Source organism: Sebastes umbrosus, chromosome 1, assembly GCF_015220745.1.
Source record: "Sebastes umbrosus isolate fSebUmb1 chromosome 1, fSebUmb1.pri, whole genome shotgun sequence".
NCBI lineage: Eukaryota > Metazoa > Chordata > Actinopteri > Perciformes > Sebastidae > Sebastes > Sebastes umbrosus.
The window spans coordinates 228,332-247,917 of record NC_051269.1 but is presented as its reverse complement, the minus strand read 5'-3'; the positions used below and the strand labels follow the sequence as shown (position 1 = coordinate 247,917).

The 19,586-nt window shown below is 42.6% G+C and overlaps 1 protein-coding gene across 1 annotated transcript in view; it reads right to left on the bottom strand.

The window, feature by feature from the left end:
• LOC119498058 (E3 ubiquitin-protein ligase RNF123) overlaps positions 1–19,586 on the bottom strand; it is a 222,629-nt gene that overhangs the window by 165,725 nt on the left and 37,318 nt on the right. Inside the window, 6 exon segments of the mRNA XM_037786545.1 lie at positions 6,951–7,096; positions 8,982–9,174; positions 10,569–10,669; positions 17,653–17,754; positions 18,417–18,537; positions 18,856–18,927. Coding sequence (XP_037642473.1) covers positions 6,951–7,096; positions 8,982–9,174; positions 10,569–10,669; positions 17,653–17,754; positions 18,417–18,537; positions 18,856–18,927 — 735 coding nt within the window.

Here is a 19,586-nt window from a genome sequence, read left to right as displayed (position 1 = left end):
CCCAAAACACAGCTAAAAACTGAAAAATGGCTAAGAACAAAACATTGGACTATTCTGAAGTGGCCTTCTATGAGCCCGGATCTAAATCCTATTGAACATCTGTGGAAGGAGCTGAAACATGCTGTCTGGAGAAGGCACCCTTCAAACCTGAGACAGCTGGAGCAGTTTGCTCACGAGGAGTGGGCCAACATACCTGTCGACAGGTGCAGAAGTCTCATTGAGAGTTACAGAAATCACTTGATTGCAGTGATTGCCTCAAAAGGTTGTGCAACAAAATATTAAGTTAATGTTACCATCATTTTTGTCTAGGCCAGTTTCATTAGTTTGTTTTTTTAAATGATTCTGCTGAACCATAATTCAAAAACAATATCTGATTTTCATTAGTTAATTTTCAGTGAATTTTTATTTATTATTACTTTTGTCAGTTTCAAGTTATTTCAGTGACCATTGTGGGTTTTTCTCTCTTTAACGGAACGTTACCAACAACTTTGCCTACGTCTGTATCTTTTGATCTCTGTCCTTATCTGTTCCACTACTGTCTTATTATTCAAAATACCAACATTAAGCCTCCATAAAGGGTTTTGTTTTCTTTTGTTTAGGCGAATTGTCACAGAAATTAGACTATGGTCTGAGACATCCACCACCCCAATCACACTCCTCTCCACTCTATACCTTTCATTAATGTTCATAAAAAATAATCAATTCTGGAGTAGACAGAATGAGGAACTGAGTGGTGGGTGTAGTCTCTTTCCAGGGGATGAAATTCCCTCCAAACATCAAACATTCCCATTTCCTGCAATGTTGTGTTGATAAACCTTGTTAAATGCATTTTGTCTTTACGAGAACTTGTTGTGTCTAAACTATGACACAAAATCACATTAAAATCACCTCCACATATCAAGATACCTTCGGCTTCTAGTGCTATAAGATTAAACAAGGCTCTGAAAAAACATGTCCTACTTTCTGGAGGGGCATACACATTAACTAGAGTTACCACCTCATTTTGTAATTTCCCTTTAACCAAAACATAGAGTATTGCTACCCCCCTTTTGTGCTTAGGTTCGTAGGAGCTGTAAAAAGTATTTCTGTAACCCATTTTTTTAGTTTCTCATGTTCTTGTTGATTCAGCCTTGTTTCTTGTAAAAACAGTACTTGAGCACTTCCTTTTTTTAACTTGGAAAAAAACGTATTTCTCTTAATGACATTATTCAGACCTTTTACATTGAGTGGTACCACTTTCACACTGTTATGCATTGTCCCTGTTCATAGTCCATTCATGTGCACCCTGACAACTGAGAACAATTCAGACCTGATCATTTGGCCTATTAACACTGAAGAAAAAAGAAACAGAAGGTGATGACTTCCAAATGAGGACGATGACGTTTCACCACCCTGAGTCCCCGTTGGTGGGAAGAGGGGAATTCCTCTCACGTGAAGAGGGCCCCTCACTAGTGGTGAAAAGGGATATTTCACACATTCTAGCAGTCCAACTGTTTATGGTTCAATTGCTCCCCGATAGAAAAGACTGTATAATCCAGGCGAGGTAACTGGTGTAGGTTAGGACTATGGTAACTGGTGTAGGACTATTTATCCTCTGAGAGGTCTAAAAGTCTGATAATACCTGCATGTGAAGGATTAGTTACTGTGGGGGAATCCGCTCAAATCCCTGCAGCCTCTCCTTTGCTCGTCGGGCTGCGCTGCTGCCCGCTCGCCCTCCTCCGACTCGTTGCCATGGTTGCGCCTGGTGGAGCCGCTCCATCGTTGCATCTGTATCCATGGTGGTGGATCCCGGTAGCTCCCCCGTATATCCCCGCTTCCTCAGGTCGTAGGCTGCGTCCTGCGCGGTCTCATACAGTTTCGGTCCGGAGTCCCAGTGAATTCTCATTTTGGAGAGGGGGGTTTGAAAGCGGATCCCTTTCTCCTTTAATAATTTCTTGATCCCGCTGTATGCCTTACGTTTCTGAACCACTTCTGTTGCATAGTCGTGATCAAACATCAGCTGTCGTCTTTCCATGATAATTTTCTTCTGCCAAGCTTTTTTCAGGACCATGTCCTTAACAGTGAATTCCATAAAGTTAACAACCATGGACCGTGGTGGAGAGTTACGGTTGGGTTTCTGAGCTAGCGCTCTGTGGGCCCGCTGGATGTGAAGGTTAACGTCAGGTGGCAGTGACAGCTCGTTTACGAGTAGCTGCTCAACAAACTTTATGGTCGAGTCTCCCTCTTTTTCCTCCGGTATACCAAAGATACGAATGTTGTTCCTTCTGCTCCTACCTTCGATGTCTGTCAGCTTGTTTTGTAGAAGTCTCTATTCTCTCAGAGATCTGCATAGTGCGTCCTTTACTTCCAGATTCCACCTCTCTATTTCCTCCATTCGTTCCTCTGCTTCAGTAATTTGGGCATCGTGTGTTTGTATGGTTTTGGTGTTAGCCGCGAGTTGCTGATATATCTCCTGCTTTAGCTCGCTGGTTTCAGACTTCACGTCCTTCGTGACTTGGTCTTTGAGTGTATTTTAGTCCGTCTTCATTTCAGCTTTGAGTTCACGTATCTCTTTGCTAATTGTATCCAGCCCCAAGTGCATGGTTGTGGTTAGCGGAGTTTCGAGTTGCTCCACGTTGTCCTCCGCCTCGTCCATCACGGGCAAATTACGTCCTTTCTCTTTGTTGCGGTTTTTCATTTTACCTCTTGTTTCAACTCCCCTACTCATTACACTTCAGATTTATCGAGTCTGTTAATTGTTTTATGAATTACGGGGAGATGGTTTAAGCTAGCTATCGGGAGATCAAATTCACGCAGCCATTTTCTTCGCCTACCGGAAGTCGACCTGTGTGAAGTGTCTTTGAGTGTCAAGAAAAGTACTATATAAATAAAATGTATTATTATTATTATTATTATTATTATGACAACCACATGCAGTTTGGGGCAAAAAACATACAGTTATTGTCTCCTGTTCTAAAATGGTGTGTTTGAATATTTCTGCATACTGGGGTCCCTAAACGGTCTTGAATTATACAAATTGGGTCTCACTGTAAAGCTGAGACTGGTAGATCCAATGAGCCCAACTGTATTCATGTGTGATGATGTTAGTCCTCATAGGAGACATTTCATTGACATCCCTGTATAAAATGACCTGTGGTGACCTCTAGGATAATCACAGCCTCATGAAACTTTACAACCACAAACTAGAGACCTAGAGCATTCAGAGGATGGATGGATCAGACTAGAGACCTAGAGCATTCAGAGGATGGATAGATCAAACTAGAGACCTAGAGCATTCAGAGGATGGATGGCTTTACTAGCTACATTGACAATAAAGGGGTTTCTGAGCAGTTTACACAACACAAGTGCTCGCCATCCAATCGCTGAAAAATGCAATTCTTGCAGAAATCTCCAAATATCAAAAGTTTTTGATCCCAAATCACAGCATGGCTTTTTCTATGGTGTTCCTCAAGGTCTTGGTGTCTTAATGTGGTATTTTCGAGGGATATTGATAATTTTGATCAATTCTCTAGTCGTAAAAAATATGGTTAAATTTAGCGCCAAATCTGTGTAACAAATGGTATCAACCCAAAAACTGCTGCTGCAACAACTTATGAGACATAATAGAGCATGGGGATGACCATCATATACTGCTATCATAATGTTCTAAGCCCTTATACACTTTCACTATTTATTTGAATTGATTAATTCATTCATGTTTATCCTAATTTATGACTAGAAGAACTTGACACACAGTGCTGAGCTGCAAATTAATCTTCAGCTTTCAGATGATGTGCACCACTTCTATGTGACATCTACTGTTGACCTGCTATCTCCCCTCAAAAAGACAAAAACGGGTCTATTGTGGGTCTCAGAGGGTTAAAGTAAACTTTGTTTACCCAGGGGGTTTCATTATCTCGGCTTCTTCAACATGGAGGTAAAATTAAAACTGTAGCATTAAATCTGAATTCTGCTCTTCGATGTTTTGTTAGAGAAACACTTTTCCCAGGAGAATGACTCTATTAAGAAAAGAGCAGTGATTTGATGTTCAGCAGGGCGGTCCAGCTTCATATTTAGCATGCAGACATGAGAGGGGTATCAATCTGAACATCTCACTCTGAGAATAATTTCACTAATATTAAACTGTTCCTTTATGGAAGGTTATCACTAACAAAAGTGATGTTCCTGAGCCCACGGGCCAGACAAACACCGGACTTTTAACCAGGAGACCTGGAGGCGTACAAATGATACGCGGAAAAGCTAAAATGCGTACTGATGATCATCGGAATGTCCGTGTTATGTTGTGGTATTTATTAGGGCTGGGACAATACATCGATCTCCTGATTCAAAACTATCACCATACTTGGGTGCCGATTCGATATGTTTTACTATTTTTAAGTATTGCAAATCGATATTACGATTTATTGTGATTTTTGTTAACTGTTTTTAACACTAGACCATGGGAAAAAATTTAATCATACACTCCTAGGGACTTTTACTTCGGAAATGATCTAACTTGATACAGTAAGAAGGTTTGATTTTCAGCATGTATGTAGTCAGAGATGTCCTGAAGTCAAATATATCAGTCATTGTCTGGCGTTATTCATAATAAATATTATATAATTTCCCTCACAAATTAGTGGTATTTTCTTTTAAAATTTATGAGGGACATGTTTTATACTTCTGGTGAATATAATCCATCAATCTTATTTCCATAGATGTATTTTGTTTATACAGTTCCCTTTGTTAACACCTTATTATGAAAAGTGGACGTAGTCCCACGTGTCTACTTCCTCTAACTTCTCCAAGGTGGTCTCTAGCTCTCCCGTCAGCTCAGTTCTCTTTATCGTTAACATTAAACAGTCTAACGTTTGCTAACTGGTAATGTTACCATTAACATTAAACAGTCTAACGTTAGCTAGCTGGTTACCTTACTGTTAACATCAAACAGTCTAACGTTAGCTAACTGGTTACCTTACTGTTAACATCAAACAGTCTAACGTTAGCTAACTGGTTACGTTACTGTTAACATCAAACAGTCTAACGTTAGCTAACTGGTTACGTTACTGTTAACATCAAACAGTCTAACGTTAGCTAACTGGTTATCTTACTGTTAACATCAAACAGTCTAACGTTAGCTAACTGGTTATCTTACTGTTAACATCAAACAGTCTAACGTTAGCTAACTGGCAACATTATCGTTAACATCAAACAGTCTAACGTTAGCTAACTGGTTACCTTACTGTTAACATCAAACAGTCTAACGTTAGCTAACTGGTTACATTACTGTTAACATCAAACAGTCTAACGTTAGCTAACTGGCAACATTATCGTTAACATCAAACAGTCTAACGTTAGCTAACTGGCAACGTTATCGTTAACATCGTACAGTCTAACATTAGCTAACTGGTAACGTTAATACTAGAAAGTTTACTTCATTGACTTGGGAATAATTCCCTGTTGCCGCTGCAGCTGTCCTGAGATCAGAGGCCGGCGGTATATGTTATGAGTGTGTGTACGTGCGAGATGGATAACATAACATGCAGTCATTTCCATGGCCAATTATGCGAATGTAACGGCTATTTTTCTTTCAACGCTCGTCCCAAATTCGTCCCAAAATTATTTTTCATCCTCCCCGTTCATATTTTTTCCGGCCCTGGGACGACAGGACGTCCTTAAGCTCGAGCCCTGCCCTCCGCCGTTTTCTACTTTCTCGCTTCGGCTCGCTATGGTTTGTTTTGGTTGACGTATACGGAACGGATATGACGTCACGTTACTCAGACTACAACAATAAAAGCGATAACTTCCTTCTACCTCTGCATTGACTCAAATGAAGCCAATATATCGATTCTGGCATTATAACATTGATTTCAAAATTGTAATTAAAAAAAATTCCGATACATAGGTGAATCTTTTTTTTCCCACCCCTAGTATTTATACGCCTTCCCGTGAAACTAGGTTGTCAAGTCAAGTAATTTTTATTTGTATAGTCCAAAATCACAAATCACATGAAGCTACAAACTGACGCCCAAGCTGGTCTCAACTTCTTTCAGTGCTTCAATGACACGGTAAAGCATCAACCAATCATATGTTTTTGTTTCATCCTGTTCTGTCTACAAAAAGGCCGTTAGCTCGTTCCCAGTGGTGTTTAAAGACATAACTACATCAATCAGTGCGAACTAACTCGCACAAATCACTTTTTTATCTTTCAACTGATTCATTCACTTAAACTGCACAAGGAACTTGATATAATGTTAAGGAGTTCTGTTCTCACTGCTTCCAGGTCACATAATTCATAATAATTATAACATCTCATTTTATAGCTCTGGCCACACTGCAGAGCTGCTGAGCTGATGTGAGAGGCTGGATGTCACAAAACATTCTACAGTCTCTTGTAACAGGAGAGACTTCAGAGACCAGGTCCACAGCACACTGGAGCACACGGATTTAAGGCAATCAGCTTTATCAGAAGACTAACGTTTCGACCCGACGTTATAAGAAGACGTAAGATGCTGCAATCAAACCAATATACTACGTGTTCTAAGAAAAAGGAAGTCACCCTGATTGAAGAAAGAATGTCAGCATGCAGGAGAGGACACAATGACTCTTCAATCACAGTTCAGAGATTATCAGTCTGTCCATGTGAAGGTCAGATTCTCTCATATGAATAAAATATGCAACATTAACCTTTTGTGTTCGTATCCTGACAGATGCTCATTTAATATAATACAGTATATATATATATATATATATATATACACAGTATTCAGCGTTTAAGTACAGCCCTGTCAGGAACCGACCATAAATACTCATCTTCAAAGGCAAAGCCTCATAAACTATTATTCTCTCACAAGCACCTTACGGTTATGAAATGTTTCTTATATTTTGAGATGCAAAAGATTAAAGAATATTTTTGTGGAAATAGAACTCAGAAATCCTACGATGAGCAGAAAGTATGAACACAAACTCACCTTCCCCAGCTGCTGATGGACACTCAGGTTGTACATCATCACGATCCCGTCGACAATCTCCAGCAGGGACTTGTCTGCGATTGGCTGATCGGGCTCCTCCAGCGGTCGCCCCAGCAACAGGCCGTCGTTACCGTGGCTTCCCTCGACTTCGGGTTGAAATGAGACAAAAAAAAAAGTTGACAAAAAATCCAGTGCTGAGGGATTGTTTTTATACCCAGCTGGATACTAATAGATAAATAATAAGACTTTTTACACAACAGACAAGTTCCTCTCTGGACACAGAGGTGAATAAAACTGCAGCTGCTAAAATGTTGAATTTGGGTGATGAAGGCCAAATGCAGCAGTCTTACTCATAATAATATGAAATCCACATGAAGCACTAACTCAGTGTACATGTGAGGCTGATTACGCTGCATACTGGTCAACATGTTTATAGGAAAATACGTCATTCTGAATCTAGGAAGTACTAATTAAAAAACTCTTCAGACATCAATGTTTTGACAATCTGGGAATTCCTCGGCTATCAGTCTGACAGCGATCTAGCCTCTGGGGGCAACAGACAATATTCTGGGGGTTCCGGTGTAGCCAGCAGATATTCGGGCCAAGACTTCCTCTCCGTGCGCCCACCATCAGAGCACGTACAGTATGTTGATAAGAAGTGAAAGACAATTGGTCGTTCCATTGCAACTTCAGCATCCAGCAGCAGAGCTACACTTCCGCCATTTGGACTGAAAGCGACTACCGGACTACAGTAAAACGTCCGCCTACAAAGAACCAAACAAAAGCAAAACTAAATTATTTCTATTCTCTTGTCATATTTAATGTCTCCACTGAAATGGCCTGTGTTGAACAATAAAAATATTATAAATATTTATACTATTATAAGTGTCTACTTATTTATTAGACTTTTTTGCCCGACTGGAAGTAAGAAGAATCCAGCACACAGATTTTGAGAGCAATCTCAAACTTTTTCATGTCAAGGATCCAAAATGCTGTCCAATAGACCACAGACCACGGATATAGAAGAGGATCCAATAGACCACAGACCATGGATGTAGAAGAGGGTCCAATAGACCACAGACCATAGATGTAGAAGAGGGTCCACTAGACCACAGACCATGGACGTAAAGGAGGGTCCAATAGACCACAGACCATGGATGTAGAAGAGGGTCCAATAGACCACAGACCATAGATGTAGAAGAGGGTCCACTAGACCACAGACCATGGACGTAAAGGAGGGTCCAACAGACCACAGACCATGGATGTAGAAGAGGGTCCAATAGACCACAGACCATGGATGTAGAAGAGGAACCAAAAGACCACAGACCACAGACCATGGATGTAGAAGAGGGTCCAATAGACCACAGACCATAAATGTAGAAGAGGGTCCAATAGACCACAGACCATAGATGTAGAAGAGGGTCCAATAGACCACAGACCATGGATGTAGAAGAGGGTCCAACATACAACAGACCATGGATGTAGACGAGGTTGTGTCCTGGTCTTTTGCCCTGCGTATTAGTAAATAGCCTACAACTCTATTAAATTCTATTGATGTCATGTTACTAGCACTACTAGCTACCATCGCTACTAGCCGGTTGTTTGGGAACGGAGACGTTAATACATCCAACACGGTACAGGCTGAAAGCATACAGCCCATGGGTGTATTAGAAGATAATAAAAGTGATGAATTACAGCCAATATATCCATTATTACAGCTGCATACAGCTAGCAGGAAGCTGGCAGAACCGGATATGTCATATGAGCTTAACTGTATAAAGTCTTCTGTTGCTCTGGATGAGAAAATAACCCTGATGATGTAACAGTGATCTCGTCAGGCTTAATGAAAGACACTATCCAGCTGTATTATGGGAAATGTAGGATCCTGGGGTTTTAGGGATTAAAAAGTTGGGATAAATCGACCTCTGCTGCATCAATTAGGTTCATTATATATTTCATTTTTCTTTTCTCTTGTGAGTCTCAACACTAAATCGATGGACTGCTGCTTTAATCATGTGTTTAATGACTCACTGTCCTCCTCGGTCCTCTGCTCCACAGTGAGGGTGCGAACCTTCACTTTCTCCGGCTGTGTGAGGGGTCGTCTGGGGGTCATGAGGCTGACGGCAGCCGTGCTCAGAAAGCGATTGGCTCGACCCAGAGTGGGAGAACTCAACCAGCTGGGCCTCGCCAGAGCTCCGCCCATCGCTGCTGCACCAAATGGCCTCTGTTGTTAAAAACACACGGATTAATCATTTAAATCATGCGTAACTATGATTATTTATTATTATTAACATTATTAATAATGTTTTTCATCTATATTATTGTTGGGTATTTCATTCCATTTTATTTTTGAATTAATGTTATTGTAAATGTAAATGCCTCCCCACCCCTCCTACATAGGAGCCAGTCTCTTTGTGTTCATTTGTGTCTTTTTTTGTGGTCGTTTTGTGTCTGTGTGGTCATTTGACACCCTTCATAGATATTTTGTGTGTTTTCATGGTTGTTTTAAAGGTGCCATTGACAATATTGATACAATATTTCAGCCACTAGATGTCGCATTCTCCCTCCCCCGTTCCATTGCATTCACTTCACAAGTGCTTGCCAGTTTATTGCACAACCTGCAAATTTCCCGGTCGAGTGGAGTGAGACTCAGACGGTCAGTCGTGTCAAGTGATGAATCTTTTTTTTGTAGAGTTATAAAGTAATTTGACAACATGTAGCTAAAGGCCTACATTAGCTTTAGATTTAGGTTATTTTGTGCGGTGGTGTTTCAAGATTCATGTAACGTAATCTGTGGTAGTCTGAGGATATGGCCGGCTAGTTTAGGTAACGTTTAGCTGGCCATCTAGGCAGTGGTGTTGTGCAGGGTTTATACAGGGATACGGCGTATACCTACTTCATTTTCAGTCGGCCACCCACTTCTAAATTCCTTCTGATACGCATCTTCATTATACATTGTTTGAGGGAACTATAACGTTAGGTAACTGGACGCAACCATCACTAATGCTAACGTAGCTCCTAAGGGACTGAAGCCGTTATTCTTCTCATTTTGGCAATCTAACCAGTGACAACATATTAGTTAAGGTTGTAAGGACTATGGCTGTCGGACTATAGCTAATATGTGCTAACATCAGTTAGCAGCCTGATGGGGACGCCAGTGTCAGTGTGGCCAGGCATCGCAGAAGTAGCCTCCTTTTATCGCTGAGCACTTGGGATTGGTACCGGAGTGAAGCCGGGCGCTTTGCGTCAAACTCAGCCATTTATCAGTTTCTTCCACATTAACTGGCAACTGGATCGCTGACGACACAGAAACACCACCGGATACCAACGTCGTGATGCTAAGACGTATATTTTTTAAATTTACAATCATAATAATTTTTGGGCGGCACCTTCCTAAAAGCTCTGTGGACCTATTCATTTTTTAAAAATTGTTCCACCATTTATTACACAATTTTTCATACACCTAGTTTGGTCATGTCGATTCCACAGCCTGTGCTAATGTTTCTTATCAATATTTAATGTTATTAATAGCAGGTAAAAACTGCAGTGATTACTTCAGAGATGACTAATTAGAATATAAAAGTGTATTCACAGAAAATTATACATAGAAAAAGAAACCTGAGCTGCCCCGCTCTCCTCGTCCTCATCCAGGTCATCCATAGACGTGGCCTGGATCTCAGCAGGGTCGATGATGATGTTGGCTTTAGTGGCCAAGTCATCTGGAAGACATAAAAAAAAAAAAAAAAAACACATTTCAGGCCGGAAACATGCAGCGAACACACTTCACAACATCAGAGCGAAGACAATCGACATTTAGTCAAACTGTGTCCATTAAAGGGACGGTTTGTAAATTCTTACACGTATAAATCAATCCGAGTCGGTGTCTCATGCACGCTCACGTGTGGCTACGCTGTTGAGACTCAGACTCCAACACAAACTACACGGAAGCACCAAAACCTCTTGGTTGTATCTAGTGAAGCCCGTCTGTTAAACAGTGTTGGCCGCGGTCGGCGGACGCGGGGGAGAGCGTAGCTTTGGTCTCCAGGACCGGAGTCTCTGCTGTACTCTGCTCCTCTGCTTGCCTTCACTCACACACCGCGCTCGTTCTCGCTCTTTATATCCACCTGCCACGTGCATGCGCGCACACTCCACACTGCAGAAGACTTAGTTTAGCTCTGAGAATATCTAGTGAATGTTCAGTGGACGTTTGTGCAGAAATAACTGCTGCAGCTCCTCCAGACCAACAGAGGTTTCCCGTGTCTTGTGAAGTGACGGGGTTCCGCAGAGAGAAACGTTATTGTCTCCGACCAAAACTCAGGTGTGTCCCATGTTCCCTCCGACCGCGGTCGGGAGGCTGAGGCAGGAAAAGCCAACACTAGAATCAGCATTGATTCATGGAGAGACCTTCGTCTGGTCAGCTAACATTACTGCCAAGCAGCTGAAATATAGAGTGATATTGTGCTTTTAGCTGACGTGTGTCACCTCACTGTTTTGAGCGATGCTCGTTCATGTCTATATAGAGCGAGCACAAGTGCGAGCACCAGGACGCTGACTTTCGTTGACTTAACAGCCAACAAGACATTTCTGATTCTTACAAACAGTCCCTTTAAAAGCATGCTGAATGTTCTATTAGCAGCTCCTGTTTGCAGTGTAGCCATGAACGTACAGACAACTATCACTGGATGACTTTGATACTGAAGAAAACTTAAACACGTGATGATTCTCAGGCAAGTTCTGCAGCGTCTTTTCACTATGATTTCTAAGTGAATTTATGGACGTTCCTTCATGATGGACATCAGAGACATACAGTAAATGTTGACCTGATGATGGCACTAGATGAAAAGTCAGAGGATCACCAAAGTTATTACAATTCATTCTGACGGGACCATGAATGTCTGAACCACATTTCATCACAATCCATCCCATAGATGTTGAGATATCTCAGACTAATGTTACCGTCCTTAGAGCTACGCTGCTATGCTGCTAACTGAAGCTACCTTGTGTGTTTCCTTCCTCTCACGTGTGCTTTAGGCAGATGGGAGAGCCCTACCTGGCATTCAATCACATTGATTAATCAGCAAATCAATAAATGAGGCCCCGCTTGGTTAACAACCGGTGACACAACATCATGAGAGCAGCTAGCGGTGATGAACGGCCCTTTGATTCACGGAGCTAAATGATGGGGTTCTGTGAATCAAGCCCTGATTAAATGCAGGTAGAGAGGTGCTGGCTGGACACAAATACTGATGAGAGAACAGAGAGGAAGAAAAGAGAGGATTAATGAAGAAAGAGGAAGAGGCTGAGCAGAAAGCGTTCAGAAAAGGGAGGAGAGAAAAAGGTGGATAAAAAGTAAGAAATTAAGTGTGGAGGGTTAAAGTACAATAAGAGAAAGAAGGGAGGCTGAGAGTGAAGTGAAAGCACTATTTATACACACTAACACACACTCAACACAGGTATCAGTAAGAAATACTCCATCTACACACATACACACAAACACACACGCACACACACACACTTTAGATTATATAGGATTTTAATAAATAAAAACGTTTCGCACATTGACAGGAAAAGCAGAGATAGACATCACGGCTAAAGCTGCATGCTAACTCTGTCACAGACGGGAAACGTTATGGTATGGCGGTAACGTGCGGTCCAGCCGGCCGTCGCTCTCATCTCCGTGGTCAAATGGGCCGACGCTACAACTGTAGAGCACCCATATACTGACATTTCTGTTCTCTGCATTCAAACGGCCCCGATGGAGCTGACCATGGATGGATAAAGAGAACGGAGCTGACGGGAGAGACCACCTTGGAGAAGTTAGAGGAAGTAGACACGTGGTGACTACGTCCGCTTTTCAAAATAAGGTGTTAACAAAGGGAACTGTATATACAAAATACATCTATGGAAATAAGATTGATTGATTATATTCACAAGATATTCCTTTGAAGTGTATGATGGTGGTCTAGTGTTAATAAAGTTAACAAAAATCACAATGAATTGGGATATTGAATTGCAATACGTGATAGTATCAAATTTGGAGATACGTGTATCGTCCCACCCCTATATACATGTATGTGTTAGGGATGAGTCGATACCCGATACCAGTATCAGGTATCGGGTACAATACTGTGCTATCATGTACTCGTACTCGCAAAACCGCACCGATACCACTTTCAGTGAGTCTGCAGAGGCAATATTAATCCACATTACACACCTGCCTCCCACATCTGCTGACAACGACAAGCAGAACACAGCAGAGCTTCTGTACAAAACACTTCATCCTTTGCGTTTGTATGTTTCTTAATTTAATATTTACACGGCTGCCAGTCTCCTGAGTAACCTGACTGCCTCCAGACCCATGAAACCCATTAAAAATACATGAATCATTATAACTTACTTCAGCTTCAATGTACTACTTTTTGGTTACACAAGTTTATGCATTTAAAGTGTAACTAAACCAGATTAGGCAAGATAAATGCAAGTTTAATGTGAAATTAACTGTTTGTATTTCAAGGAAAGAATGGGGGAAAAAGGGATAAACTAAATAAACATTACTTTTTCATCAACATGTCAAATTGTTTTAGTTCATTATATATATCTCGGCGTATAAACTTGTTAGTAACACAAAGCGATTCCTCCCTCTAGTGGAGCTCAGCGACACCGAGCAGAAACAACTCTGCAGGGCTTCGTCTCCTTTGTTATCGTCCTCTTCATCAAGGTCACATTAACTCTACGTAGCTGAAAACAGCCTCCTTAACACTTTAATTCAGATTCAGTATCGGGCCTATCAGAGCATTTTTTAATGGATCGTAACAGCTAAAATATAGCCAATATGGATCATAACAGCTTAAATAAAGCCGATCGGATGCTGATCCTTTTTTTAATGTGCTGTAAAAAAATTAAGTGTGTGAGAGTGAAAAGTCATTTGTTTGTTTTTTGTTGTTGTTGTTTTTGTTCGTTTTTTGGGAAAATTATTTGTATTCCTTTTTTTCAAACATAGCATAACAAACAGAACATAACACCGGTGCCATAATATAAAAAATGATATCTTACATTTTAAGTGGCAGTAGCCAGTATATTTTTGGCATCATTGGGCAAAAATTCCATAATAACCTTTCAGCATATTGTAATTCAAGTGTTCTGAGAGATAACTAGACTTCTGCTCCTCCTCATGGCTCTGTTTTCAGGCTTTAGAAAATCTATGGCCAATCACAGGTCATTTCAGAGAGAGAGAGCGTTCCTATTGGCTGTGCTCCGGCCGGTGGGCAGTGCTTTGTATTTCCTCAAGAGATCTCAACATGGCTGCCGGGTCACAAACATTCTCAATTTACAGCTAAACCGTACACTACAAGATGATTCTGAAAACATTTGAGGAGAGAAATAGGCATTACAGTAACAGAATATTAATTCATATTTGATCAGCGCTAAAACTAATAGTTTTAAATCAGGACCTTCAGTATTTGGATCAAGAGGCTCGTGAAAATAAGTCAGATTTATAATCTACAGTTCTTATTACATATTTAATATACATTTCACATCTTCTGCGGTCCTGGTTCGGCTGAGCAAGCTGCGGACGCGGAAAGTTTTTCCAGCCGGACATCAGAGTCTGTAATGTTATCTGCCTCACGGAGACCTGGCTATCAGCTGAAGGTACCGGACCACGCCATCGAGTCCCTGGGTTTTACCGTTCATCGGGTGGACAGAGACCAGGAGCTCTCCGGGAAAACGAGGGGCGGAGGGGTATGTCTTATGGTTAACCGGATTTGGTGTGACCAAACGAACATCGGGACCATCGGACCTTCTGCTCTTGTGACTTGGAGAACCTAATGCTGCAGTGTCGGCCTTTTTGGCTACCCAGGGAGTTTACATCGGTCATCATCATCGCCATTTAAGATCCAGTGAATTCATTATGCTCATCATTCCAAAAGTCTGTACTGTCTTTGGCCATAATTCCTTTCATTTTGCCGCTGCAAATGACTAGAACTCACTACAAACACGCTCAAACTAACAGCTCTCACATCTCTCAACATGTTCAAACAAAAGCTGCAACAAGTCCTAGTTGACTGCTGTACTTGCTGACCAGCCCTCACTTCTCTCTCTCTCTTCCATTACAATTTTACAAAGAACATCCAGTAATCCACCTTTTTTTGTACATAGTGTTTATTAATTTCTGACCTATTTATTTACCTATGCTGTTTTTAGCCATTTTCTCATGTCTTGTCGTGGCATGCTGTATGTTTGTCATACTGTACTGTATCTGTGTTGTTTGTGTCGCTTGTGTGGACTGTGATTTTATAGTCTTGCTGCTGCCTCTTGGCCAGGTCATCATTGTAAATGAGAATTGGTTCTCAATTGATTTTACCTGGTTAAATAAAGGTCAAATAAATTTAAATTAAAATCATCGCCGTTGTTTATATTCTCCCCCCCCAGGCCGACACGGACAGAGCGCACCCGGAGTTACACAGAGCAATTAACGTGCAGGAGACTGCGCACCCGAAGACCGCACTCATTGTTGCGGGGGACTTCAACCGGGCCAATCTAAGGAATATTTCTCCAAAACTTTATCAGCACATTCAGTTTAACACACAGGGAGAAAACACACTGGACCACCTTCCGCAACGGCTACAAAGCCGTTTGCATCAAGTACTCCCAGCAAGCGTGCTGGTGCTGTTGGAACCAACGCACGGGCATCCATCACAGGGATGTCCCACACCAACATACATGGACGTAGAGCTCTGCTGGAAAGCTCGTCTGAGGACGACCCAATGATATCAATTCTTATAGTTGTATTATCACTCTTTTACATCCACTGATTTTTGGTTGCTGTGGTCTTTCCCCCGCCCGCCGTTTGGCAAATCGGATCACTCCTCCATCCTCCTTCTCCCCGCTCATAGGCAGAGACTGAAACATGAAGCCCCTGCCTATAGGACCGTTCACTGCTGGTCAGACCAATCAGAAGCCATCCTTCAGGATTGTTTTGATCACGTGGATTGGGAGGGAGATGTTCAGGACCGCGAACGACAGCATCAGTGACAGACACAGTCACCAGCTTCATCAAGAAATGCACGGAGGACGTAGTCCCCACAAGAACAATAAAAACCAAACCAAATCAGAAGCCCTGGATAAACAGCCTTCACCTCAGGCTCACCAGAGGAATACAAGCACTCACGTTACCCATTAAGGACAGTAATCAAACAGGCAAAGAGAGACTAAAGACAACGGGTGGAGTCCAAGCTCACTTCCAACAACCCAAGGCACTTGTGGCAAGGACTCCAAACCATGTCAGACTTTAAAGGACATAGACAACAAATCACAAACACAGCACCCACCCTGCCAGACGAACTCTGACTCCTCTGTCTGACCCTGTGTCATGTCCTGCCCCACGCCCACCCCTGCAGACAATCAGAACCCCCCCTTACCACTACTGCACCCCTGCACTTCCAGCCTCCATCCCTCTCCCCCTCCCCCAACCTTAACCCCCCCTTCCCTCTGCCCCCACCTCAGCTGAAAACCTGGATTGCCCACCACCTCCACCTCCCTCCTCCACGACTGTTGCAGAACAGGACCGTCCCCTCTCCATCACAGAGGCTGATGTTCGCCGGACCCTCCTGCGTATCAACCCACGCAAAGCGGCGGCCCAGACGGCATTCCTGGACGCGTCCTGAAGTCCTGCGCACACCAGTTGGCGGGGGTTTTCACAACAATTTTCAACCTGTCGCTCTCTCTCCGGACTGTCCCCACCTGCTTCAAATCCACCACCATCATCCCCATCCCCAAACAACAAAAAGTAACCAGCTTAAACGACTGGTCACTTTCTCACCCCCATGGTAGCCCTCACCCCAATAGCACACACCCCAATAGGTGCAATTTGCATACCGGCCAAACAGAGGCACAGAGGACGCCATCGCCCACGTCCTACACACCGCCCTTAAGGATCTGGACCTGAACACACCACTGTGTGACTGGATCCTGGACTTCCTGACGGAACGCCCCCAGGTGGTGAGAATCGACAACCTCACCTCCACTTCACTGACTCTCAGCACGGGAGCACCACAGGGCTGTGTTCTCAGCCCCCTCCTGTACTCCCTCTACACCCACGACTGTGTGGCAACAAGAGCTTCAAACACCATCGTGAAGTTTACGGATGACACAGCAGTTGTGTGGTTGATCTCCCATGGCGACGAGACGGCTTACAGGGCGGAGGTGACCACCCTGGAACAGTGGTGTCCGAACAACCACCTCCACCTGAAAGTCTCAAAGACCAAGGAGGTCATCGTGGATTACAGGAGGGGGGGGTTGCACTCACACCCCCAGTCACCATCAACGGCACAGCGGTGGAGAGGGTGGACACCTTTAAATACCTGGGTGTCAAAATCCATAAGGACTTGACATAGGCCAACCACACCACCGCTGTGGTCAGGAAGGCCCAGCAGAGACTGGACTTTTAAACTGAAACCACAAATCCTCAGGGACTTCTACCGGGGCAGACTCTTGAACAGATAAATCATACGACACTCTCTCTCACACAATAAGAGCAATAAACAAGTAAAATGCTTCAATCAATTCAATATGTGCAATATAAAAGAAAAAATGCCCGTGAAATATTTTTATAGTATCCAACCTCACTGCTCCCATAAATATATATATAATATATATATATATATGTGTGTGATTGTGTGATTTAAACCCTGACCATACCAACCTTTGAGTGTTTTCTTCAGGTGGGACAGGAGCCCCCCTAGTCTCTGCAGGTCAAAGTAGTCCACCTTCCCATTGTAGAAGAGCTGGGGGGGGACGTAGGCCTCTGGAGAAAGACGACACAGAGGGAGAGAGTCAGAGTTAGGAGTGAACAGAGGCAGAGTGGTTTGGAAAAACAAGACGGAGGTGATGGATTAAAAGGAGGAGAATTAAAAGTACAGATATGAACAGATGTGGACAGAGGAGATTTGTCTGAGGGCAGAATATGAGCAGAGGGGCCCAGGGGCAGAGACACAGAGCTCATCATAAACAACCTTCATTAGAATTCAAATGTTTTCACTGACAATTTCAACACCTCACTGGACAAACGCCTTGTTTCTTCTTGTCTCATTTTTGGGCTGATGAACAGTAAATTCATCTGAGCTGGTTTCATCTAAACTGGGTTGAAATATGATGCAATCTGGTTGCCATGGTAAAGAATTACGTCTGACTATTAACCACACCCTCCGTTCTCTGTGTGAGAAAGAACATTTAACCAAAAAAAAGGAGGTAAAACTGGCTGGAGGATGGGGGCGGGTGGGCGGGCTTTAAGCTTCTACATCTGCAATAAAAGATTAAAATATTCATATTCATCTAATTCTATGTTACTCTCCTCTCCTTGACACCAACCTGGGATCGTAATAAATAAAAGCATCACCTGACATGTCACACAGCTGTTAAAGATTTGTGAATTCATATAGTTTCTATGAATAACACTGGGTGTTGTACCTTCACTACTGATGCTGCTTGGACTCTTCCTGCTGCCGTCGTCCCAGCTGGCCCTCACAGCCGTTATGAGGCGGTGGAGGAAACACACCATGTACTCAGGAGGGCACAGAGCTGTAGGGTGCTGCTCAAACACACAAAACACTTTTATATACGCTGGTAGAAAAAACACAAAGCGCACACACACACATTATATATGCTGGTAGAAAAACGCATGTAACAAAGTATTTGTGCAGAGAAATACTGCAGTAAAGTTCCACCAGAACAATTATTTTATGCAAAAATATGTTTGTCTTCTTGACTTGAACCCAAAACTGGCACATTGAAGTCCCATCATTTCTAACTGGGACACTTGATATGTTCCCCATGTCATCCAGTACAGGCCAATGAAAGAGTCATGTGAGAGTCATGTGACTTCCTGTTGAACTTTATTTATTCTTACCCCTCTGTTGCTGGCATTTTCTTGGAGAAACTTCCTGAACTTATTGAGGAAAATGTAGCGTGAGGCTTCTCCCTGAGAGCAATACAGAGAGAAGAAACTCAGATTGAGATATTTCTGTACATATACAGAGATAATGCTAACACACAATGTAAGCTGAGAGGAGACAGTGAGGCAGAAAAGACCTCCTCACCCTTGTCCAACATTAATTAAACATCCAGTCACAGACAGAGGATGTGATCCAAACTACAGCTCGGATCACGAAACCTCACCGTGGCTTTTTTAATTCACCCTGCCGCTGTGGTGTGAAGAGTCAGTCAAGCACATCAGCTGAACCGAGTTGTTGGTTCGTATCGGAATATTTAATCAGGCAAAAGCCAACCGAGAATTCAAAATGACATTATACACTGCAGACTTTATAATGGTCTTTTCTATCAGCTGCTCATTGACCAATACCACAACTGTTAAAGTCACAAACGTTACAGTTACAATCATGACAGTTACAGTCACGACTGTTACGGTCACAACAGTTGCAGTCACAATAATTTTACACAACAGAAGAGTCACAACAGTTACAGTCACAACAGTAACAGTCACAACAGTTACAATCACAACCGTTACAGTCACAGCTGTTAGAATCACAACCGTTACAGTCACAGCCGTCATCTAATGACAGCCGTTAGTCATAGCCGTTAGAGTCACAGCCGTTAGAGTCACAGCTGTTACAGTCACAG